We start from the raw sequence: 19,237 nt of genomic DNA, 5'->3' as shown, positions 1-19,237 counted from the left end.
TATTTATTTGAGAGAGAGAGAGAAAGTGCAAGCAGGGGGAGGGGCAAAGAGAGAATCCTCAAGCAGGCTCCCCACAGAGTGCAGAGCCCGACGCCTGGCTTGATCCCAGGACCGTGAGATCATGACCTGAGCTGAAATCAAGAGTCGGATGCTTAACTGACTGAACCACCCAGGCGCCCCAGCGTAGTGTTTAATTTACACTAATGTGCTTGGTAGTAGTGGCGGAAATAATTGTGTGTTGTGGTTGAATCTAGGTTCTTGATCCAGAATCCTTTCTCTTTGGAAAAGGCCAGGAACTTAGAGACAACATTTCCTAGCTGTCAGAGCCAAGCCCTCATTGGCGTGGCCATGTGTGTGTCAAATGTAAGAACAAGATGGAGCAAAACTTAGGACCGAAAGGTGACCCAGATTGGGTACGCTCTATCTGCTTTTCTCACCTTTTCAATGCCTACAATCAGGAATCTGTTACCATGGTCCTCAGAAAATTGACAGTAGTTTCTGAGGCATCTAATGGCCTTGGCTGTGACCAGTATTAAGGTCCGAGGTGCACATCTTCCCATAGAACCAGCCTGCTCTCTCTAGGCCAGGAGAGACTGGCAGGTTCCCTGGCTATTTTCCAGGCCCAGGAACTACTGTATTCCTTGGCTGCTTATAACTGTCATGATATTTTATTCCCAAGTGATGACTAAACAAGCATCATAAGATTTCAAGGGAAACTCTCTTTTACTTCACAGTTTCACTTAAGGAATAGACCAAGTTTGAGGAAAAAATAATTGGGTTAGAAATCAGTGGTTTAAGGGATGAATCGATATTGTCTGTGAGGTAATACTTTAAAGCTGACTTTTATCCGCACAGGTTAATGTACTGGTCTGAAATCGGAGGAGAACCTCAAATAGAACAAGCTGGGATGGATGGTAGCAGCAGAAAAATCCTTGTCAGTCAAGGTCTTGGCTGGCCAACCAGCCTAGCTCTCGACCGGTTGAGCTGGAAGATATTCTGGTCTGATGACAAATTTCACTGTATTGGCTCTGCTAATCTGGATGGTACTGGTGTTCGTGTAAGTATTCCTTGGTATTAGGCTGTGTGTGATGTCTTATGCCTTGTACAAACTCATCCCAGAAACCTCATCATCCCCATTTTAGATGTTGCAGCTAACGCAAATCAAGCGCCCCTTTTCAGTCGCTGTGTTCGAAGATGAAGTCTTCTGGTCTGAGATGAAGACGCAAACGGTACAGCGCATGAAGAAGACCACAGGCAAGAACAGAGCTGTCCTCATCAAGCGTTCCCAACAGCCTCATGGACTCAAGGTCTACCGTGTACTCTTCAAAATATCCCCCTAATTCTCCCGGAAAAGGCTACGTGTATGAGCTTCCCAAGTACAAACTGTAGCTGACCTCCTTCCATCATGATTAAAAAGCAAGATTTATTCATTTGCTGTTTGTAAGGATTCAGGAATGCATAGTGACATCCAGCTACTCTCTTGCAGATAATGCACGAAGTGCTCCAGCCCAAGTCTCCAAATCCTTGTCTGGATGCTGGCTGTTCTCACTTGTGCCTTCTGAGCCCGCGATCCAAGGGGAGCTGTCATTGCCCAGTGGGACTCCTGCTGGCGGATGACGGCATCACCTGTGTTCCGCTCGAGGAGTCTGCATTTCTGTTCCTCATGTTGCCCACAGTTATCATGCAGGTACTGTTCCGTAGCCTTACTCACATGTCTGTGCCTGGGCTGTGGTCTGTTTCAGAACTGAGTAATTAGAATTCTCCAGGCACAGTGATATATAGTAAGGGCCCTGGCCCTTGGAGTAGTCTTTTTTTTTAAATTTTTTAATTAATCCTTTTAATGTAATCACCACACCCAACGTCAGTCTCAAACTCACAACCCTAAGATCAAGAATTGCATGCTCTACTGATCAAGCCAGCCAGGCGCTCCCCCCCCCCGCCCCCCCTCCCCCGGAATATTCTTCAAAAACAACTTAAATTTTAGTATTTACTGTGTGCTGGGAGCTATCGTGACCAAAATAAAGGGGCTATGTGCTAAAGACTCCTTGAGAACTAGTATGCCAGAGCTAGGTTAGGGATCTGAGATATGGTTCATCTAGTGTAGTTGTCCAAGCATCTCACTGATGATATAGAGTAGTTCTAAATCCAAGCAACTCAGCTGGGTTCTAGCCTGGTGAGGGGGAAGTACATTTTATGAGGGAGCTTTTCTTAAGTCATAGGAGATACCAACAAACAAGTCACTTCTAACTTCTACTATATAGAGGACTTATCAACTTGGGCACTTTAAAATGACAAATGTTGGGGTTGGAGGATTGACTTCAGTTTCAGTAAGATACTACTAGTAGAGTTTCATTTAAAGGCGAGGGCCTTTCATATATAAATGTAGCCAAACAACACATTGTACACCTTAAACTTAGACAAATGTTATTATGTCAATGATAGCTTAAACACTTACAAAAGAAAGGGGAGGGCATTTAACAAAGGAGTCAATCTTTGAAACATGTGGATTCAAGGACTTTTGGGTGCTTAAAACTCCAGGAAGGGAGAGAAATAATGGCTATCTCTTTTTAGATGATAAATTCAGGTTTTCATATATTCTAAATATTGTCACATTAATGCAAAATTAAGATGAAGAATTACACTAGATTCAGCTGGTGCCATCCACCTAATTTTTTTCCCCATAGATTTATCTGAAAAATCTAGAAGCTTTACTAGGACAACCAACTTTACCCGAACATAGGATACTTCCCTTTACCAATGTGAAACAGCTTGCATCCTTGGACTACATAGTCCAGGAAAAGGCTCTCTACCTTTCAGAGTTGGATAATGGTGATATCAGGCTACTGAGGCTCAAAGAATCTGGAAAACTCTCTTGGAGGAAAATCATATCTGTGGAGGGAACAGTGATCGACCTTGCTGTGGACTGGTTGAGTGGAAACATATATTGGATTGACAGTGAGAATCCTCACATCAAGGTAGCTTCCTCAAAAGGCCAGTATCCCACTGTCCTGGTCAGTGAAAATCTCTACCACCCAACCTCTGTTGCGCTGCACCCACCCTCTGCAGTCATGTGCTTTGTGGACCTGGGTGCCCAGGATGATGGTAGGCGTGGGTCCAGCATTGAATGTGCCTCCATGGACGGCAGCAGGAGGAAGGTGCTGTGGCAGAAATCCCAGGTCCCTGAGGGCCTGACCTTTTCGGATTCAGGAACCCGAGTTTACTGGGCTGATACTGGTAAGCAGTTATAACACACCCTAACCGTGAGTCTGAAGGACTTTGACCAGAGTGAAGTAGTGACGTTCTGCTTTCTGGTCTTCAGCCATGACTTCAAACAGCTTTTAGCTCTGAGTTTGCATATTCTACACCACCTTCCAAACAAACCCAGTGATTCCCCATTCTGAGTAGAATGTAATAGCCCGAAGAATCATATAGGTGTCCCTTTGTGAAGGAATAAAATCGAGAACTTAACAAATGTGCATGAACAAATCTTTGGTGTATCACTGCTAGAGTAGAGTGAATGAAGAACTGTCCTTCAGAAAACACATGGTAGACAATGTCCTCCTGGAGGGGAGGCAAGACAAGATGCAAAGAGCTGTAGGATAGAGTGGAGCTGTGCAGGCTAAGTGAAATTAACTGAGCCTCTCTTTCCAGGGAGAGGACTCATAGAGAGTATTCAACAAGATGGCTCTAGATACAGAGTGGACCGCAGAGGAATTGAGGGCCTTACCCTCTTTACATTTGGCCAAGGCATGATGTTCTGGATGACAATTGACGATGGTAGGTCTTATTCAACGTCTGATTGTCTTTGTGATCTGAATTTACTCTTGGGTCTCTAAAGCGAATCTGCTAATGCCTAGCACTGATCTTTGGCAAGGTCTTTCTTCTGGAAGAATAATTAAGCAACTTCCCTAATCTAACATGTATGTGTAACAGGGATTCTATGACTTGGGGAAGCTTTGACTTATTTGGTCGTTCTTTATCTATGAAGATGCTTAATCCTGTTCTGCCTGAGATTTCTGGCTTTCATCTGAGGTGCTCTTCTTTAGACATTGTGATGTGGTACCGAGAGAACTGGGCCAGGAATTGGAACCAGGTAGTGTAACTGCACTGTCAGTTAGTAGCTATAACAGCTTACCTGTAAAATGAGGACAGTACCTGTCTCACTTGACTCAGTACATATAAAAGTACTAGGTGAACTACAGAATATTCTATACTTGCAGGGTATTACTAGTATTTAAAGAGATTTGCCTAAACAGCAGTGTTCTAGTATGTTGTTTCTGGCTAGAGTCTAGATTTGGTGAAACTGGAAAATGCTATTTAAAATCTCTCTCTTTAATATTTCCAAACGCTGGTCCATTGACCAGTTGGGCACAATTGCAAAAACAAGTTGTGAGATCCTACCCCCAGAGGTGCTAATTTATTAGGTATGTGGTGAGACCTTTGCTAACTGTTTTAAAATCCACTGGTGACACTTATTGCAGAAAGCCATTTTCATATATGTTCTAGAACAATGTTTAAAATCATTACCTATCATTTGCATGGACTACATTTAGGTGTCTCATGTCCTAATTATCTATCTTTGTATATATGGATGTATATGAATGCTCAACATAACTTACACTTTATTTTAGAGGAAGGCATAGAACTAGTTTTCTTTGTCTTGAAATTTCTTCCCAGAAAAAAAAATTTAGAAAAACACATTTCTCTTCTGTAAAACCCTTGTTATTCAACTGGAGTTTCTGCAGATGGGTGACGGTTTTCATAGTGAGCAATTTTCTTTGCACAGGAAGTTGTCTTAAAATTAAAATTTGCTTTTCTTAAAAGTATTTAAAATTTGCTTTTCTTCATGATTGTTCACTGGCTTTTGTTTCAGCCCAGATCACTAAAGTTTGGTACAGCAAGGCAGAACTTTCAGAAAACCAGTGGTTCCAAATAGACCAGAAGATTGTGGATTTAAAAGTTTATAGTAAACTTCGTCAACAGGGTAAGCAACTTTGCAATGATTACAACAACACTGAAGCCTGCTGAATTTCCCCGTGAAGGGGATCCTCTGTCTCCTGCAATATCTCCTTGAAATGGCTTTGTATTTCCCACTAAATTATTTCTCTGGCAAGTTCTTACAGATCTGCATAACTCTCTTGTCTTTATGCAGTTATATATAGTATAGTTCTGGTATGTAATGAGTCCTGTTACTTTTCTAGGAGACAAAACAGTGGTAAATATTTGGGGCTGGAGTCTGGTATAATTTTAAGTTCTATTGTAGATGGAATTCATCTGTGGTATAATTGAAATTGCCTCTCAGCTCTGCAGTGGAACTAGTCTTTATTCTACTTATTGTCACTTGTATCTACTTGTGATGTTAACTAATCCTTGAAATACCAACTTGGGGGTACTCAGATGTTTTTCTCCAATGTTTGAGTAGAGTGATGATGGGCTTAGTTAAAGTAATAATATACAGTCTTTTCCTAGTCGAGATGAACACGAACAATGTGAGCTCAAATGTTAACCACATCTACCACTACCATGGATGTTGAGTATATTGGTCTTAACGGCCATGTAGAGTATATTGGTCTTAAGTGAATGCTGCTCCATTTCTTTGTTTTGGAAAGCTAAACTTTGTAAACTAGTGTTAGTCATGCTTAAATTTCTGAAGTCTTGGCTTTTCGGAGAGAACCTTCTTCAGTGTGATTAATCATCCAAGTGATGATAATCTGTGGCTTAGTTCTGAGAGGCAGAAGGAGGGTCCTTGCCACTCTTGAGGTCCGTTTTATCTGCGCTGTATACATACCTATTCCACAATTTCTGGAATATCTCAAAATAAGACCTTACTAGAAGTTAAAGATCTGAGCCTTGCAGAGCCACGGTCAGCTATAAATGGCTGACTTACTACTCAGATTCTTAGGGATAATAGACACCACAGCCTTCATGTTTTCATCTAAAGAGAGTTTTATTTCTAAGACCCTTCTAGTTTTGATGTTGGGTGCTTGGTATGAGGGGAAAGGAGAACTCACAATGGGGTCTTGGATGGGCCAGAGTTCAGCTCAATTTTTATTAAGCTGGTCCCTTGTTTGAACTCCCAGCCTTCTAAAGCCATCCTTACCCATGAAGAAGAATCACCGATCACTTGGTACCTTGTTGACCAAAAGGAGTTATACTGAAAAGCTATCCACTCTGGAAAAAACATTTGGGTCCTGTAACTCTGATAGCGTATTTATAGAACATCTGCAAAAGACCCTTCTGAAACCATCTAAATCAATGGGTTTTTTGGGGGTCGATCCACAGGTAGTAACAGCTGCTCAAAAGACAATGGAGGCTGCCGCCATATGTGTTTACCCAACCCTGAAGGAGTGACTTGTAAATGTCCCAGTGGGCACTACTTGGCTAACATAAGCAAATGTGTTGAAGCTGTCCCATGCTCTGAGCCGTCCCAGTCCTGTAAGGATGGTCAGAAGTGCATTTCCATGGAGCAAGTTTGTGATGGTCATGCTGACTGTCCGGATGGATCTGATGAGCTGAGCTGTGAGTAATTCCTATCTAGGAGCCCACTGTTCATCACCATATATGACATACTTTGAATATTTAATGAAATAATTCTTAATATCTCAATCTAATTCTTAATATCTAGTTATATAATATTCCTGAAGCTTTTATCCTCTTAATCATTGCCTTTTATTACTGGCATTTTTAAACTGAACAACATAAAACTTCTAACTATGGGCAATTGGCTATTGATTACATGGACGCCTTCTGGAAAGCTAATGTGCTCTCTGATTCAGTTTTAGAATGGGCAATATGATAGCTCCAAAGGGCTCAACAGTTTGTATGTTGTCTGAAGTAGCACTTATTTAACTAGATTTGATTCTGTCCATTTAAATTGATCACATAGTGAGCATAGCCCAGGGGGAGGGGGTGGGGTAAATGAGTTGACCTGTCTTGGTTCGGTTCCCCCTTTATAATATGGAAATAGCACTTTCTAGGGGCGCCTTGGGTGGCTCCGTCGTTAAGCATCTGCCTTCGGCTCAGGTCATGATCCCAGGGTCCTGGGATCGAGCCCCACGTCGGGCTCCCTGCTCCGCGGGGAGCCTGCTTCTCCCTCTCCCAGTCCCTCTGCTTGTGTTCCTGCTCTCGCTATCTCTCTCTGTCAAGTAAATAAATAAAATCTTAAAAAAAAAAAAAAAAAGAAATGGCACTTTCTAACTCAAAGAGTTACGGAATACAAGAGAGTGTGAATAAAACTGCCATATTAGCACATACCACTGTCAAGTGACTTCCTAAATGCTGGCTAGTAGATGGTTGTTACAGAAATGCTGCTGCCGGATACCGCCTTCATGGAGGGGTGTTGTCATGGCCAGTCAGCTGAGCAACTGTGATATCCAGTTCTCTGGTAGTCACTATCCTCAAATTCTACACTACTCCAGCGGTAGCCAAGTCATGTAAGCCATGGAATTGAAGAAACCGTGGGCTCAGCCCCGAGACTTGTCATAACTAGTAAGGAAACAAACTGGAAAAGGAATCTTACAGTGAAGAGTGCTTACCGACTTCTCAACTTAAATCCTCATCTTCCTCAAAGCTGAGGAGTTGGAATACAAGTTGTTCCCCCTAATGACTTCATCTTAAATACAAAAGTTAATAGATTTCGATTCCCAGAGTTGATTCTCGTGAATGAGGGTGGTTTTCTCAGAAGCCCCATGTTATAGTGACTCTAGGAGGCTGGTCAGTGAGTGAGAAATGGATCGCCGTCCCCATCTGGTTTTAGTTTAGAACTAAACCGGAAGCCTAACCCACCCTCACGTCCTCTCCCATCCTGATGACCAGGAGTTGGCTCTACTCCTCAATAAGTATTTCACGCTGACTTGTACATGAAACTTTTTCGGGGGGGATGGTACTGAGCATATAAAGCTAGACTGCCTTCCTCTGTATATACCCAACTGTCAAGGACACCAAACTGCCCAGGAGTGGAAACGCTCCTGTAACACCAGCTTGAGGCAGAGGCAGCGGGTGGTTTTACTGGTAACACTGCTGCCTTCCCTCCCCGTAGTCTGGTCTTTGGTATTTTCGTATGGAACGATGCTTATGCCAACAATGATGGGAGATAGGGTCTTACACGCAAACCTAACTTTCAGATTGTTGGTTAGAAGCATCCTGTTGCCTACTCCCTCCTGCCCATTACGGCCACCAAATCTGGTCCAAGATTTGCAGCTTATAGATCTCGTGAAACCAACAGTTTACTTGGACTAAAAAAAAAAAAAATTTACAGATAAACATACATCTTAAAAATCTTTCTAGATATTTACCACTTAGACCTACCATACTATGCTTTATAGAAGAAAATATTATTGTAGCTGAGGGAATCTGCCATGGCTAAAACTGGGCATACCATCATTTAAAAATAGAGTGGTATGATAGACTGGTCCCGAAACCAAACATTTTAAGTGCCTTAGGATATGCAGTTTTTTAAAATATGTTTTTAATAGCTTTTTGGTTGGCCAAAAGGTAATGGTAATGATTTGATGATTTCATAAATTCAAACTTATCTGGTTAAGTCTTCTAGAGTTCTTGTTCTTCTGAAATCCTTTTTAACTGACAACTATGTGTATATATCCACACTCATACCTGTTTCTGTAGGTACCTATCCAGATAAAACCCATTCAACACCAACATCTAAAAATGCAGAGGCTGGAAAAAGGTCGACTCCAAAAGCTGCCCTACCTCTCCAAGCTACCAAGTCCACCAAGGCTAGATATCCGGGTCCAGAAGGGATGAGTTATCCTGTCAGAAAAACATTAATCCCTCCAATTCCTGCTAGAGAAAGCAAGACCCCAGAAACCAAGGAAAAAGGCGAGCTTGTGCAGCCCAAGGACTCACAGAGGGCAAAACATCTGCCCTGTAGCACGGATTTCTGTAATGGGAGGGGAATCTGCACAATGGTAGGCGAGCTGAGGAAGTGCCGCTGTCCGATGGAATATGGCGGGGAGTTCTGTGAAGAGCCAGCTCGTGGACCTGCCCCTGGCTACATCGCCCTCAGCTTAACCATTGTCTTACCAGTTGTGCTAGTCGCTCTGGGAGCATTTGTCTGTTTCAGAAGGGAACACAAATTAAAAAGGTGAGCAGCTCTTAATGTCCTCATGGGAGAGTTCATTTCAAAGAAGGCTTATAGGATTAGTGGGGTTAGAGGTATGACTCTTCCCCTAAGAACCTGTCCTCTGAGGAAAGATTTAGGGGATGGAGCAGATGACCCGGAGAGACAACAGAGGCCACCTCTTTGAGCCCCGGGACAAATGCTATTGTAAGGGATAGGAGGCCTTCGTGCAGGTAAAATCTGCCCCAGCAGCAGTCAGTGGCTCAATCGCAGGGATGAAGTGATGGGATTCTTTACCAACGAGGCAGAGTTCGTGCCGGTGACTGGAGAAAAAAATTCAGAGATGGGTTAGTTTGCCGGGGCTGCTATAACGAACACCACAGACTGGGTTTCTTAAACAACGGATTTATTTTCTTCGTTCTGGTTGCTGGGAGTCTGAGATCGGTGTGTCTGTGGGATTGGTTTCTCCTTGAATTATAGATGCAGACTTCTCCCTGTGTCTTCACATGGTCTTCCTCTGTACATGCCTGTGTCCTAATCTCTTCTTATAAGGACACCAGTCATATTGGATTAGGGCCCAAACTGATGAACTCATTTTAACATAATTACCTCTTTAAAGACTCTATCTCCAAAAAAGGGTTACACTCTGAGGTACTCGAGAGTAGGCCTTCAACATACTAATTTGGAGGGGATACAACTCAGCCCATAGCAGGAGGTGAAATGAACTCGGGAAAGATTTAAAGCAAACACATTAAGTTTTGCCCGAGAGCAAGAGAGATTAAAGAAACAAACAAGAATAACAAAATGCTGGCTTAGAGTAGGAATGATGACAAAAGTGGTTTTAGTATAAGAAATTATAGTAACGGAAGACACTGATTAGGTTACACATGCTGGTTAGGGTCCACTCATATGCTGAGAAGGGACATTAAGCAGCCTATGTATCAAGAAATAGAGAGACAGCTCTGTCCAGCACTCACAGACTGAAGAAAAAGGCGAGGAGAAATGGTGTATCTTTGGCCAAGGTAACCCTGGTTAATAGATTACTAATGTTAAGACGGACTGAAATGCCACCCATGGGGTTTTGATGGTCACCTCAGGTCTTTCTACCACATTAATCTGGTTTCTTAGCTCACCTGCATCCAGTCGCCACTAACTTGTCCTTGGATTCTGTTCTGCTTGACCCCAATTAGTAGAGTCCCCCAGTTGAGAAGATGGATTATTTTGGAAGTTAAGTGAATGCCTAGTAACAAATCATAATTGACTCAAGTATCACCCGTTCTAGGTCATTTGATTCATTCAAAAGACAGAACATAATTCCCATAACAATAGCCTTTGATAGGGGTTGAGCTGGCCCTTTCCAACCATCCACCCATCCCAGCTTCAACCTCAAGAAACAACTCTTTTTTTTTTTTTTTTTTGGAACAACTCTTTTTGACTCTGTTTCTTTGATTCTTAGAAATAGTGCAGCAGCATCAAAAAATTCGACCCGCCATAAAGAAAATGGCCAAGAAGAGGAGAATCTAATGAATAGTGAGACTTTTGTCAACGAAGCCTATGATGAGCAGGTATGCCTGGGAAGTGTCTTTGAGGAAAACAGATTGTGAGACACAGCTAAAGAATGCCCCTTCTGAAAAATCCCAGCTGGTTGAAAGTAGGCAGTGTTAACTTACAGAGCTTTTTGTAATGGGTGAATGATGCTATTATGTGTATCAAATGAATGTTCAGTAACTTGTTTATCTTTAGACTCTGTTCAATCTCTAGTTCAAACCAAAGTGAAATGCACATGAAATAGTAATCAAGACATTCAGCTGTTGATGAACTTCCACAAGGGGCTCAGTCCTATGGTGGGGTGGGATGTTATTAGGGTTAGTTGGAGTTACCCCTAAAATTATGTCCCCCTGTGATCTCTCCTAACCTCTCCATCACTCAACCACCTCTGTGTTTTGCTTTGTTTTAATGTAGTGTGTATTCGGGGGCATCTGACTGGCTCAGTCAGTAGAGCATGTGACTCCTGATCTCAGGGTCATGAGTTCAAGCCCCACATTGGGCATAGAGCTTATTTTTAAAAAATAAATCAATAAATAAGAATTTAAAAAATATATATATATATATATTAAGGGGCGCCTGGCTGGCTCAGTCAGTGGAGCATGTGACTCTTGATCTAGAGTTTGTGAGCTCATGCCCCATGTTGTGTATAGAAATTACTTAAAAATAAAATCTTTAAAAACAAAACAAAGCCAAAAAAACTATCGTAGTGCATATTCTCTAACTTCAAGTCTCTTTTCCTACAGTAATTGTTAACTTTACAAAGTGACTAACCTGATAAAAAAGGAGCTGAAACATCTCAATAAAAATTGTTTAGACGTTGCACTGTGTACTGTTTTAACGTCTGTAACTATGTGCTGAAATGGTAACTTATTAAAATAACTGCTTTTTAAATTGGAGGAGGTCATCCGGGTGACTGAATAGTCACAGGCGGGGTCCCATTTCAGCACAGGCTCCGTGTGATTTAGGTTAGGGTTCACCTGCAGAAACTGTCGAATCCCAGCGTGCCTGGCCCAGTGCTAGTCAGAGGTTCTGGATTTGAATCTTGGCTCTGTCGCTAACTTTGAGGTGTACTTAATTGCTGTGAACCGGCTTCTTCATCTTACAGAAGGGAATGATCTCTCTTAAACCTTTACCTCTCAGGTAAAGGTCAAGTTTCTGCAGTGTAGCCAGTGTTCAAGTATTAGTTTTTTATCACTCCCTCTAGATACGTTTTATTACAGTTAGTAGTCGCTTTTGTTGGAACTTTATAAAAACAGTTTTTCTTACACTCTCATTTGATTCTAAAACTAAGTACAGTTGACCTTGAACAACACAGGTTTGAACTGCATGGGTCCACGTATGTGCAGGTTGTTTCAGTCAGTACGTACGATACTGTGAGTGTATTTTCTCGTGATTTTCTTAGTAATATTTTCTTTTCTCTAGCTTACTTTATTGTCAGAATATAGTATATAATACATATACAAAATATGTGTTAATCGACTGTTATGGGTAAGGCTTCTGGTCAACAGTAGGCTGTTAAGTTTTGGGGGAGTCAAGTTATATGTGGATTTTCTACTGCAGTGGGTCGGTGCCCCAACCCCTGTCTGCCCAAGGATCAACTGTACAGGTGAATCCACTTTACTGATCTAGAAACTCAGACAAGTGATTTGTTTAAGACTTGAAGTCAAGTGGGTAGACACTGGGAGCCTCAACATAGCGTTGCAGGTATGGACTGGGGTTCATCTTCATGAGCTCTTGCCTGCTGGGGAAACACGCAGATGCTACTTAGATCCCAGACTCCCTTTGACCCTCCAGATGACATCTTATTTCATACTCTTAGGTAAGGAATCAAGGGCACTGAATTTGTGATGGGACATGGGTGACAGGAGTGTTGTCTAAAATTCAATAGCAACCTTGGGCAAATCACTTAATCATGAAACTGTTTCCCCAATGATAACAAGGGATCAACAGAACCTACATCAAGCCAATGGATCACTGCTTGAAAATACAAAAATGCCTGTGCACTGCTTAGTGCATGGGACCAGAGGCTGAGAACCTAAGTCCAAATTGTAAGCACGACTTGACTTGGAAGTCTTTTCTTGCTTGGATTTTTTTCTAGACTCTTCATAGTTTCTTGCAGAATGCGTTTGTGTAGGCTACCAGGCGTAAAGAGAAATCCTAAGCTTATTACTGTCGGTATGGTACATAAAATCGACTGTGCTTTGCAGTCAAGTATAAAAATTCCCAAGCACAGAAAAATGTGACCGGAAAAACAAATGCTGGCGGCTCCGCCCTTCCTGAGGCTGGGAGACACACGACCGGGAGTTCAGCTTCCTCCCGCGCTTAGCTGTGTTTGAGAGAAACCCTTTCAGCACCAAAGCGCCTGAGACCCCTCTCCGCCACAGAGGGACTCTTTGGTTTCCCTTGCCACCTCTCCCAAGAACCATCTCCCGGCCAAGCTGGCCCTTGGCAAGGCTCTCCCTCCATCTGTGGAAAAGTGAGTAAAAAAGACACGCGAGTCTGGCTTGAAAACATGCACGAATGACAGTGCAGCAGCATTATCACTTTGTCCGGATACACGTTAGCTGTCACCTTCACCTCCTTCACACCCTAAGCCTCCACCAGCCTTCCAAGGCTAGAGTTCCGGCTAGCTCCCGACTTCCGACTTCCGACTTCCGGGCTCCCGCAGGCCCCGCCCCACCTTCTACTCCGCAAGCCCCGCCTCCTGGTTAGACCCCAGACACATTCACCATTTCCTCTTCGGGGGAACAGCCAAATCCGTGGGTCACGTAGGCTCCCGTTCCCTCTACTTCCTACCCTGGCTTAGTTATGTCTTTTCCTAGCCTTGGTCTCCTGTGAATGCGTGCCTAAGTATTATCCCACTTGAATCTAGTTTAATGCGTCCTGTTATGCTTCCCCAATTCAGGAATTTACAAGACACCTCTGAACGTCCTTTTCACTGGAAAGTCTTAAGTATAAATGTGCAGTACCCATTCATAAGATTAACAATCCCTAGGCACCCCTGCCCCCAAAATTGGCTTTCATATGTAAGTTACATAATCTTATCTGTTTGGAGCAAAGGCATGTTAACTGTAAGAACCTTCTTTTGTGATGATCTCAGTATCAGGTGTTAATTTCTTAATTTCTCTCCACCTAAATAGATGAAGCAGTAAATCCCATAGCAGATGTAAAATTTGAATTTCTTTATAGAAACTCAACATCTGTAACCTGGTGGTAGGTCTGGGTTTTCTTCTAGAGGGACAAGGAGCTTTAGAAAAGTTCATTGGTGGGGGCACCTGGGTGGCTCAGTTGGTTAAGCCGCTGCCTTTGGCTCAGGTCATGATCCCAGAGTCCTGGGATCGAGCCCCACATCGGGATCCCTGCTCAGCGGGGAGTCTGCTTCTCCCTCTCTCTCTGCTGCTCCCCCTGCTTGCACTCTCTCTCTCTCTGTCAAATAAATAAAATCTTAAAAAAAAAAAAAATAGAAAAGTTCATTGGTTCATGCTTTAGGTTCAAAGAGCCCTATGCAAAACCTGACCTTTTAGGTTTCTAGCTAGCAATTCAGTTAAACTCTTGATACTTACTCGTTTTAGGAAACAGATGGGGGAGAGATCATTGATGATGGGAGAGATGCACCACATTGCTACTATTTTAACTGCTGGAAGGCTTGTGAAATTCAGAGAAACCAGGATCTAGAACTCGGAGTTTGTTGCCATCAGATCAGTTACTATATTTACAGATCAGTCTGCTTCCTCAGCCTTCACTGTTCACGTTTACTTCTCTCCTCTCAGCCTCATCTAATTCTTAAACTTCACTCTTAAGATATTACATTTATTCTTTTTTAAAGATTTTATTTATTTATTTGACAGAGCGAGAGACACAGTGAGAGAGGGAACACAAGCAGGGGGAGTAGGAGAGGGAGAAGCAGGCTTCGCGCTGAGCAGGGAGCCCGATGCGGGGCTCCATCCCAGGACCCTGGGGATCATGACCTGAGCCAAAGGCAGACGCTTAATGACTGAGCCACCCAGGCGCCCAAGATATTAAATTTAGAAAGGCCCTGTGACCACATCTAACCCGTCTTCCCACTTGTACAGATGAGAAAACTGAAATCCCACAAGGGCAGGGCTTCCGCTATTAGAAAGCCTCTGTCCCCCAAATTCTAAAATTGCAGTGGCCCTCAGGCCTGTGATGAGTGGCAGCTCTTTGGGAGGCACCGGTGGTGGTTGGAGAGAGCCATGGCAGGGGCATTTGTCGCGTGAAGAGCAGAGGCGCTGGGTACCTGTGAGTGCACCTGCTGGTCCCCGCCTGGACCTCACGCAGGTTTATGCGCTCGGCTGCACCCACTTGCCTGTCGGAGGAGGTGCTGGACAGGCCGGTGGGACCAGAGGGCAGCGGAGTTGTCTTTAACGTGGGTTTTAACCCTCCTCAACACACGCCAAACTGGAGAAGCAAGCCCCTCGTCAGCCTTCCCCCCCGCCACGCCCTCCACCCCAAAAGCCTTGTCTGTAGTTTCCTTGATTCGGACAAAGGTCCTTGTTTTCCTGGGTTCAGCCCTGTGCGATGGAGATTTGCTGGAGGGGGTCATTTAGCTGCACGCAGTGAGGAAAGAGAGGAATGTACGTGGAGGCCATTGGGAAGATTGGATGAGAACTGCATGCAAGTTTGGTTTTTTTCCCTGTCCCGGGCCCCTCACACAAGTTTTTATTTGAAGTCGTGATGGTGTCTCTCATTTTGTTCCCCTCACATGGAGAAAACCTCTTCTGTGATGTGTTAGTACCAGTTGCGTTGGACTGGTCTTTGCCAGCCGATCATAGCCCAGTTCACAAAGTTGCTCCTGTGGCCCATTCCCCCCACACCCCGCGTCAGTGCACCTCCACCCCCGTAGGCCCGTGGCCTCCAGCCACGAATGACTCCCTGTACAAGTCAAGTTGTGTATAAGGCGAGGAGGCACTTAGGGTACAGAAACAGATTTTAGAGGTAATTTTAACTTAGAAAATTCTAACGGGCCCTGAACAAGTGTTAATACCCATTTGGGGACTACAAAGATACATAGAAACCATCACGTCCTTACCTTCAATCTAGAGGTAAAACAGGAAAGTACATCAAGAAAATGCCACACTTGAACACGGGAGTGATATGTTCCAATATGACCCCTCGAAGCTTATGGGAGAAAGTCGCCATTTAGGGTGTGTGGGGGGTGATCACATAGGCCTTGGCCAAGCCATGAATGGCACTTGAGCTGAGAGTGGATGGCACATAAGGAAGGTCCCGAGGCTTTTAAAGACATGATTGACAGGCCTTCATTTTCAGAAGGTGGGATTGAACGTATGGGGTGGGTATGGGGGCGAGATCCACAACTCTGGGGATGTGATGAGACCTGGAGATTTGCATTTCTCTGCCTACCGCACCCCGTGGGCTGTCTATACGTTGACGGAATAGGATGTTCCTCATGAGGTAGTCACAAGTCACATTGTTTATATTTGATTCCGAAAACATGCTATAAAAGGCTGACTTTGTGCCAGACTTCATTCCCTCCTCAAGAAGCTCTTAGCCTGACAGAGGGTAGAGGGCAAGATTTTCCCAGCCACACTCAAAGACACTGCTAGCCTCTTCCAGTCCTTAGCAGCCAGTTCTAGAGCCCAGGAGAAGCAAAACATGCTGCTGGTGCCAGGCCTTCTGCGCCATCACTGTTCTCTGGGCCTGCAATGTGCCCCTCTCCCTTCTTTCCACTCTCTGCTCAAGCATCTCCTCCTTCCTGACCACCTTTCCTAAAATACCACGCTTTTGTCCTCCAGCCCTTGTCCCTGGTCTGTTACTCGTCATTTTCCTTGTACATAGCTCTCAGGCTGTGCTTGGGCGTGTAAGTTCCCCAAAGGCAGAGCTGGAATGGTGGCTTCCCAAGGTGTCCACAAATGTGCTGACAAAACGACAGGTGTCCCCACACCTACTGGTTGGATGATTTATGCAGTGAAGAGGAGAGGAGTCGAGAAGCATCTCTGGCAGCACCTCCTACCAGGGTCTGCAAAGGTTCAACAGCTTGTGTGCTAAGAACGTCACCCCTCCTTAGTGAGGGCTTCTAGATCAGAGCCAGACTGGCCAACAGGCAGAGCAGGAACCCTGTGAATGCGGAGTCTGCCCTACTTTCACACATTCCTCGGTCCCTGCAGGCACAGTCTGAGTAATCTTGAGAAGACTTCGCCCATTAATTGGGGACACATACTTTGTATGTGATTGGGATCATTAACGACAGGTTGTGATGGTGCAAGGGGGCAGGGCTGTTCCCCATCAGTGTCTTCCCTGTGGGGAGGTTGCCTGGCTAGTCGGTCGGTATTCAGTTTAGGGTAAGTTCATGCCCACGAGAGAGGCTCCGGAGGCTCCCGCCTGGTCCAGCGTCTTGCGTGTCAAAGTCATTGTGTCTCTGTGCTGCTGGGGCACAGAATGACCCGTGTGCCCAAAACAGACCCCAGCCTGACGCAGGAGTGCCTTGCCATGCTGTCTTGAGTATTTTTATAGCAAAAACCAGTTTGCATTTTTTAAGGGAGTTTTGGTTTCGTTTCTGTTGCTAGGGCAAAAACAGAGCTCTCATTCTTTTTTTTTTTTTTTTTTTTTAAAGATTTTATTTATTTGACAGAGACAGAGACAGCAAGAGCAGGAACACAAGCAGGGGGAGTGGGAGAGGGAGAAGCAGGCTTCCTGCTGAGCCGGGAGCCCGATGTGGGACTCGATCCCAGGACCCTGGGATCATGACCTGAGCCGAAGGCAGTCGTTTAACCAACTGAGCCACCCAGGCGCCCCAGAGCTCTCATTCTTGACAACCAAATCCTTAATCAGCAGAGGCGGAGTGTTCTGAATATAAGCCACAAGAGGATAATTGGGCAGGGAGGAAAAGTAAAAACACACAAAACACTAGTTTTGTTTTTACCCAGGCCTCCCTGAGAAATATTTGGAATTATCACGCAGACAAGATTCAGTAGATTCGGTACTTGCTAGGAACTCAGTCTCTTTGTTTGTTGTTGGCTAGGTCCTGACTTCCCAGACCCCTATCCCTGCCTTTGGAGGTGTTAACTGAGAAACCAGGGTTGCCTTTTCTCCATCTGGCTCTGTTCCCTGGAACAAGTGCCCTAGCTCATCGAGGCGGCAAGCTCTCAAAGGTCTGATTCTCTGCCACCAGTCGGGGTTGCAATTTGAGCGAGGCACGTCCCAAGGAAAGTCTTGCAGCCCCAAGTGGGGGCCAGGAACCATCTGCTCTGGCTCCCTCCTGGGAGTGGGCTAGGAAATCAGTTTCAGGCCTCACTGCAGACCTACTCAATGAGAATTTGCATTTGAAAGAGATCACCGGGTGATATGTCTGCACTTTAGGGTTTGGTCGCAAAAAGGTAGAAACGGGTGATTCCGGTGTAAAAATAATAGTGTATCTGTACTATTCCTTCCACTGCTAATGAGTAGCGTGTGCTCTTTAGTCGGTTCTGCTATAGCTCTCTGTTATCGGTGCTTACTGAACTGAACGTTCCTACCTCTGCATTGGCTGCCAATGGTAGGTTTTAAAAGATGAAATTCAACTCAGTGAAAGGCACGCGTAAATCAACCAACCCCTTGAAATTAGAGCGGGCCCTGCCTGAGATTTAGTCCGCTTCTGGAACACAGAGCTGCCTACCTGTGATTGTAGGCTCCACTGTTTACAAGAGGAAAAGATCTCCAGTCTCACTTCATGTTGGAAACTGGTGCTTCTAGTTTTTTCAACAATAGACTTGGCTTTGCCCAGAAAACAGAGCACGAACTTGAAAATAAAGCAATCAGGGATTTAAGTGGGGCCCGTTGGCTCCTTTTAGTAATCTTATGCTAAAGAGGGGCAAAGATCTGAGTGCCAGATTTCAGAAACAGTGCCCAGGCAGCCAGGGAATTGTTAGTAATGATGAGTAAACTCCCACAGTTTGTACTGGAGACAAAAAAGCTTTTGTGTGTGTACTGAAACTCTTGTGTTCAGCTTTTCTTTATAAGTAAGAGATATATGCCCATGTTCTTTAACCTAATGTGATTTACAGGTTCCATTCTGTACCAAATATTTAATTTATGGTCCTCTATGTCCAGTGTGAGGTAGCCAAGGAATAGAGCAGTATAGAGTTTAGTCTGTTCAATCCCACCTGGCTTCTAGGAGAGAAACGGCAGTGACCTCAACTTTCACACCAAAAATAAGTAATAAAGATAAATCCTGTGTATACTTGAAGAAATGTAAATAAGAGTTAATCAAGTTATTCCACAAAAGCCACAGAAGCTGCTGGTGTTTGCATGGCTCTACGTTTATTTTAAGAGCTTCAGTCAAACAGAGCCAGTATATCGGTCTCTTGAGAGCCTGCAGGAGAATAAATTATACAACGAAAAAAACATTATATTGATGTAATAAGGTTCGCTGGCGTTTCCGGACACTGTTTCAAGGTGTTAACATGGTTTCTGAGCCTCTTTTTGCTGATTTTGACTTTTCGCCCCGTGTCAACACGATGCAAAGGCGCCCTTTCTAGATCTCTTTCAGCTTCGAGTATGAAAAGCCCGTCACTCCGTAAGAGGATCCTCATCCCTCTGGGGAGGAAAACTAAATTCTACAGACAAAACCAAACCCAACCTGACCTAATCGTC

At 44.2% G+C, this 19,237-nt stretch overlaps 1 protein-coding gene across 3 annotated transcripts in view; it reads left to right on the top strand.

Moving 5' to 3' along the window:
• The window catches only part of LOC102729064 (prolow-density lipoprotein receptor-related protein 1-like), a 39,843-nt gene extending 28,397 nt beyond the window's left edge, over nt 1–11,446 (top strand). For all 3 annotated transcript variants that reach the window (XM_081808415.1, XM_081808404.1, XM_081808425.1), the window contains 9 exons: nt 856–1,057; nt 1,143–1,307; nt 1,487–1,687; nt 2,685–3,234; nt 3,652–3,777; nt 4,874–4,984; nt 6,283–6,519; nt 8,626–9,103; nt 10,536–11,446. In XM_081808415.1, the coding sequence (XP_081664541.1) occupies nt 856–1,057; nt 1,143–1,307; nt 1,487–1,687; nt 2,685–3,234; nt 3,652–3,777; nt 4,874–4,984; nt 6,283–6,519; nt 8,626–9,103; nt 10,536–10,683 (2,218 nt within the window). In that variant the 3' untranslated portion in view covers nt 10,684–11,446. The remainder of the gene's footprint in view (nt 1–855; nt 1,058–1,142; nt 1,308–1,486; nt 1,688–2,684; nt 3,235–3,651; nt 3,778–4,873; nt 4,985–6,282; nt 6,520–8,625; nt 9,104–10,535) is intronic.
• Nucleotides 11,447–19,237: the final 7,791 nt, after the last annotated feature.

This window comes from Leptonychotes weddellii, chromosome 2, assembly GCF_054177405.1.
Source record: "Leptonychotes weddellii isolate Sample4059 chromosome 2, ASM5417740v2, whole genome shotgun sequence".
Taxonomy (NCBI): domain Eukaryota; kingdom Metazoa; phylum Chordata; class Mammalia; order Carnivora; family Phocidae; genus Leptonychotes; species Leptonychotes weddellii.
This window is presented reverse-complemented; position numbering and strand designations above follow the sequence as displayed.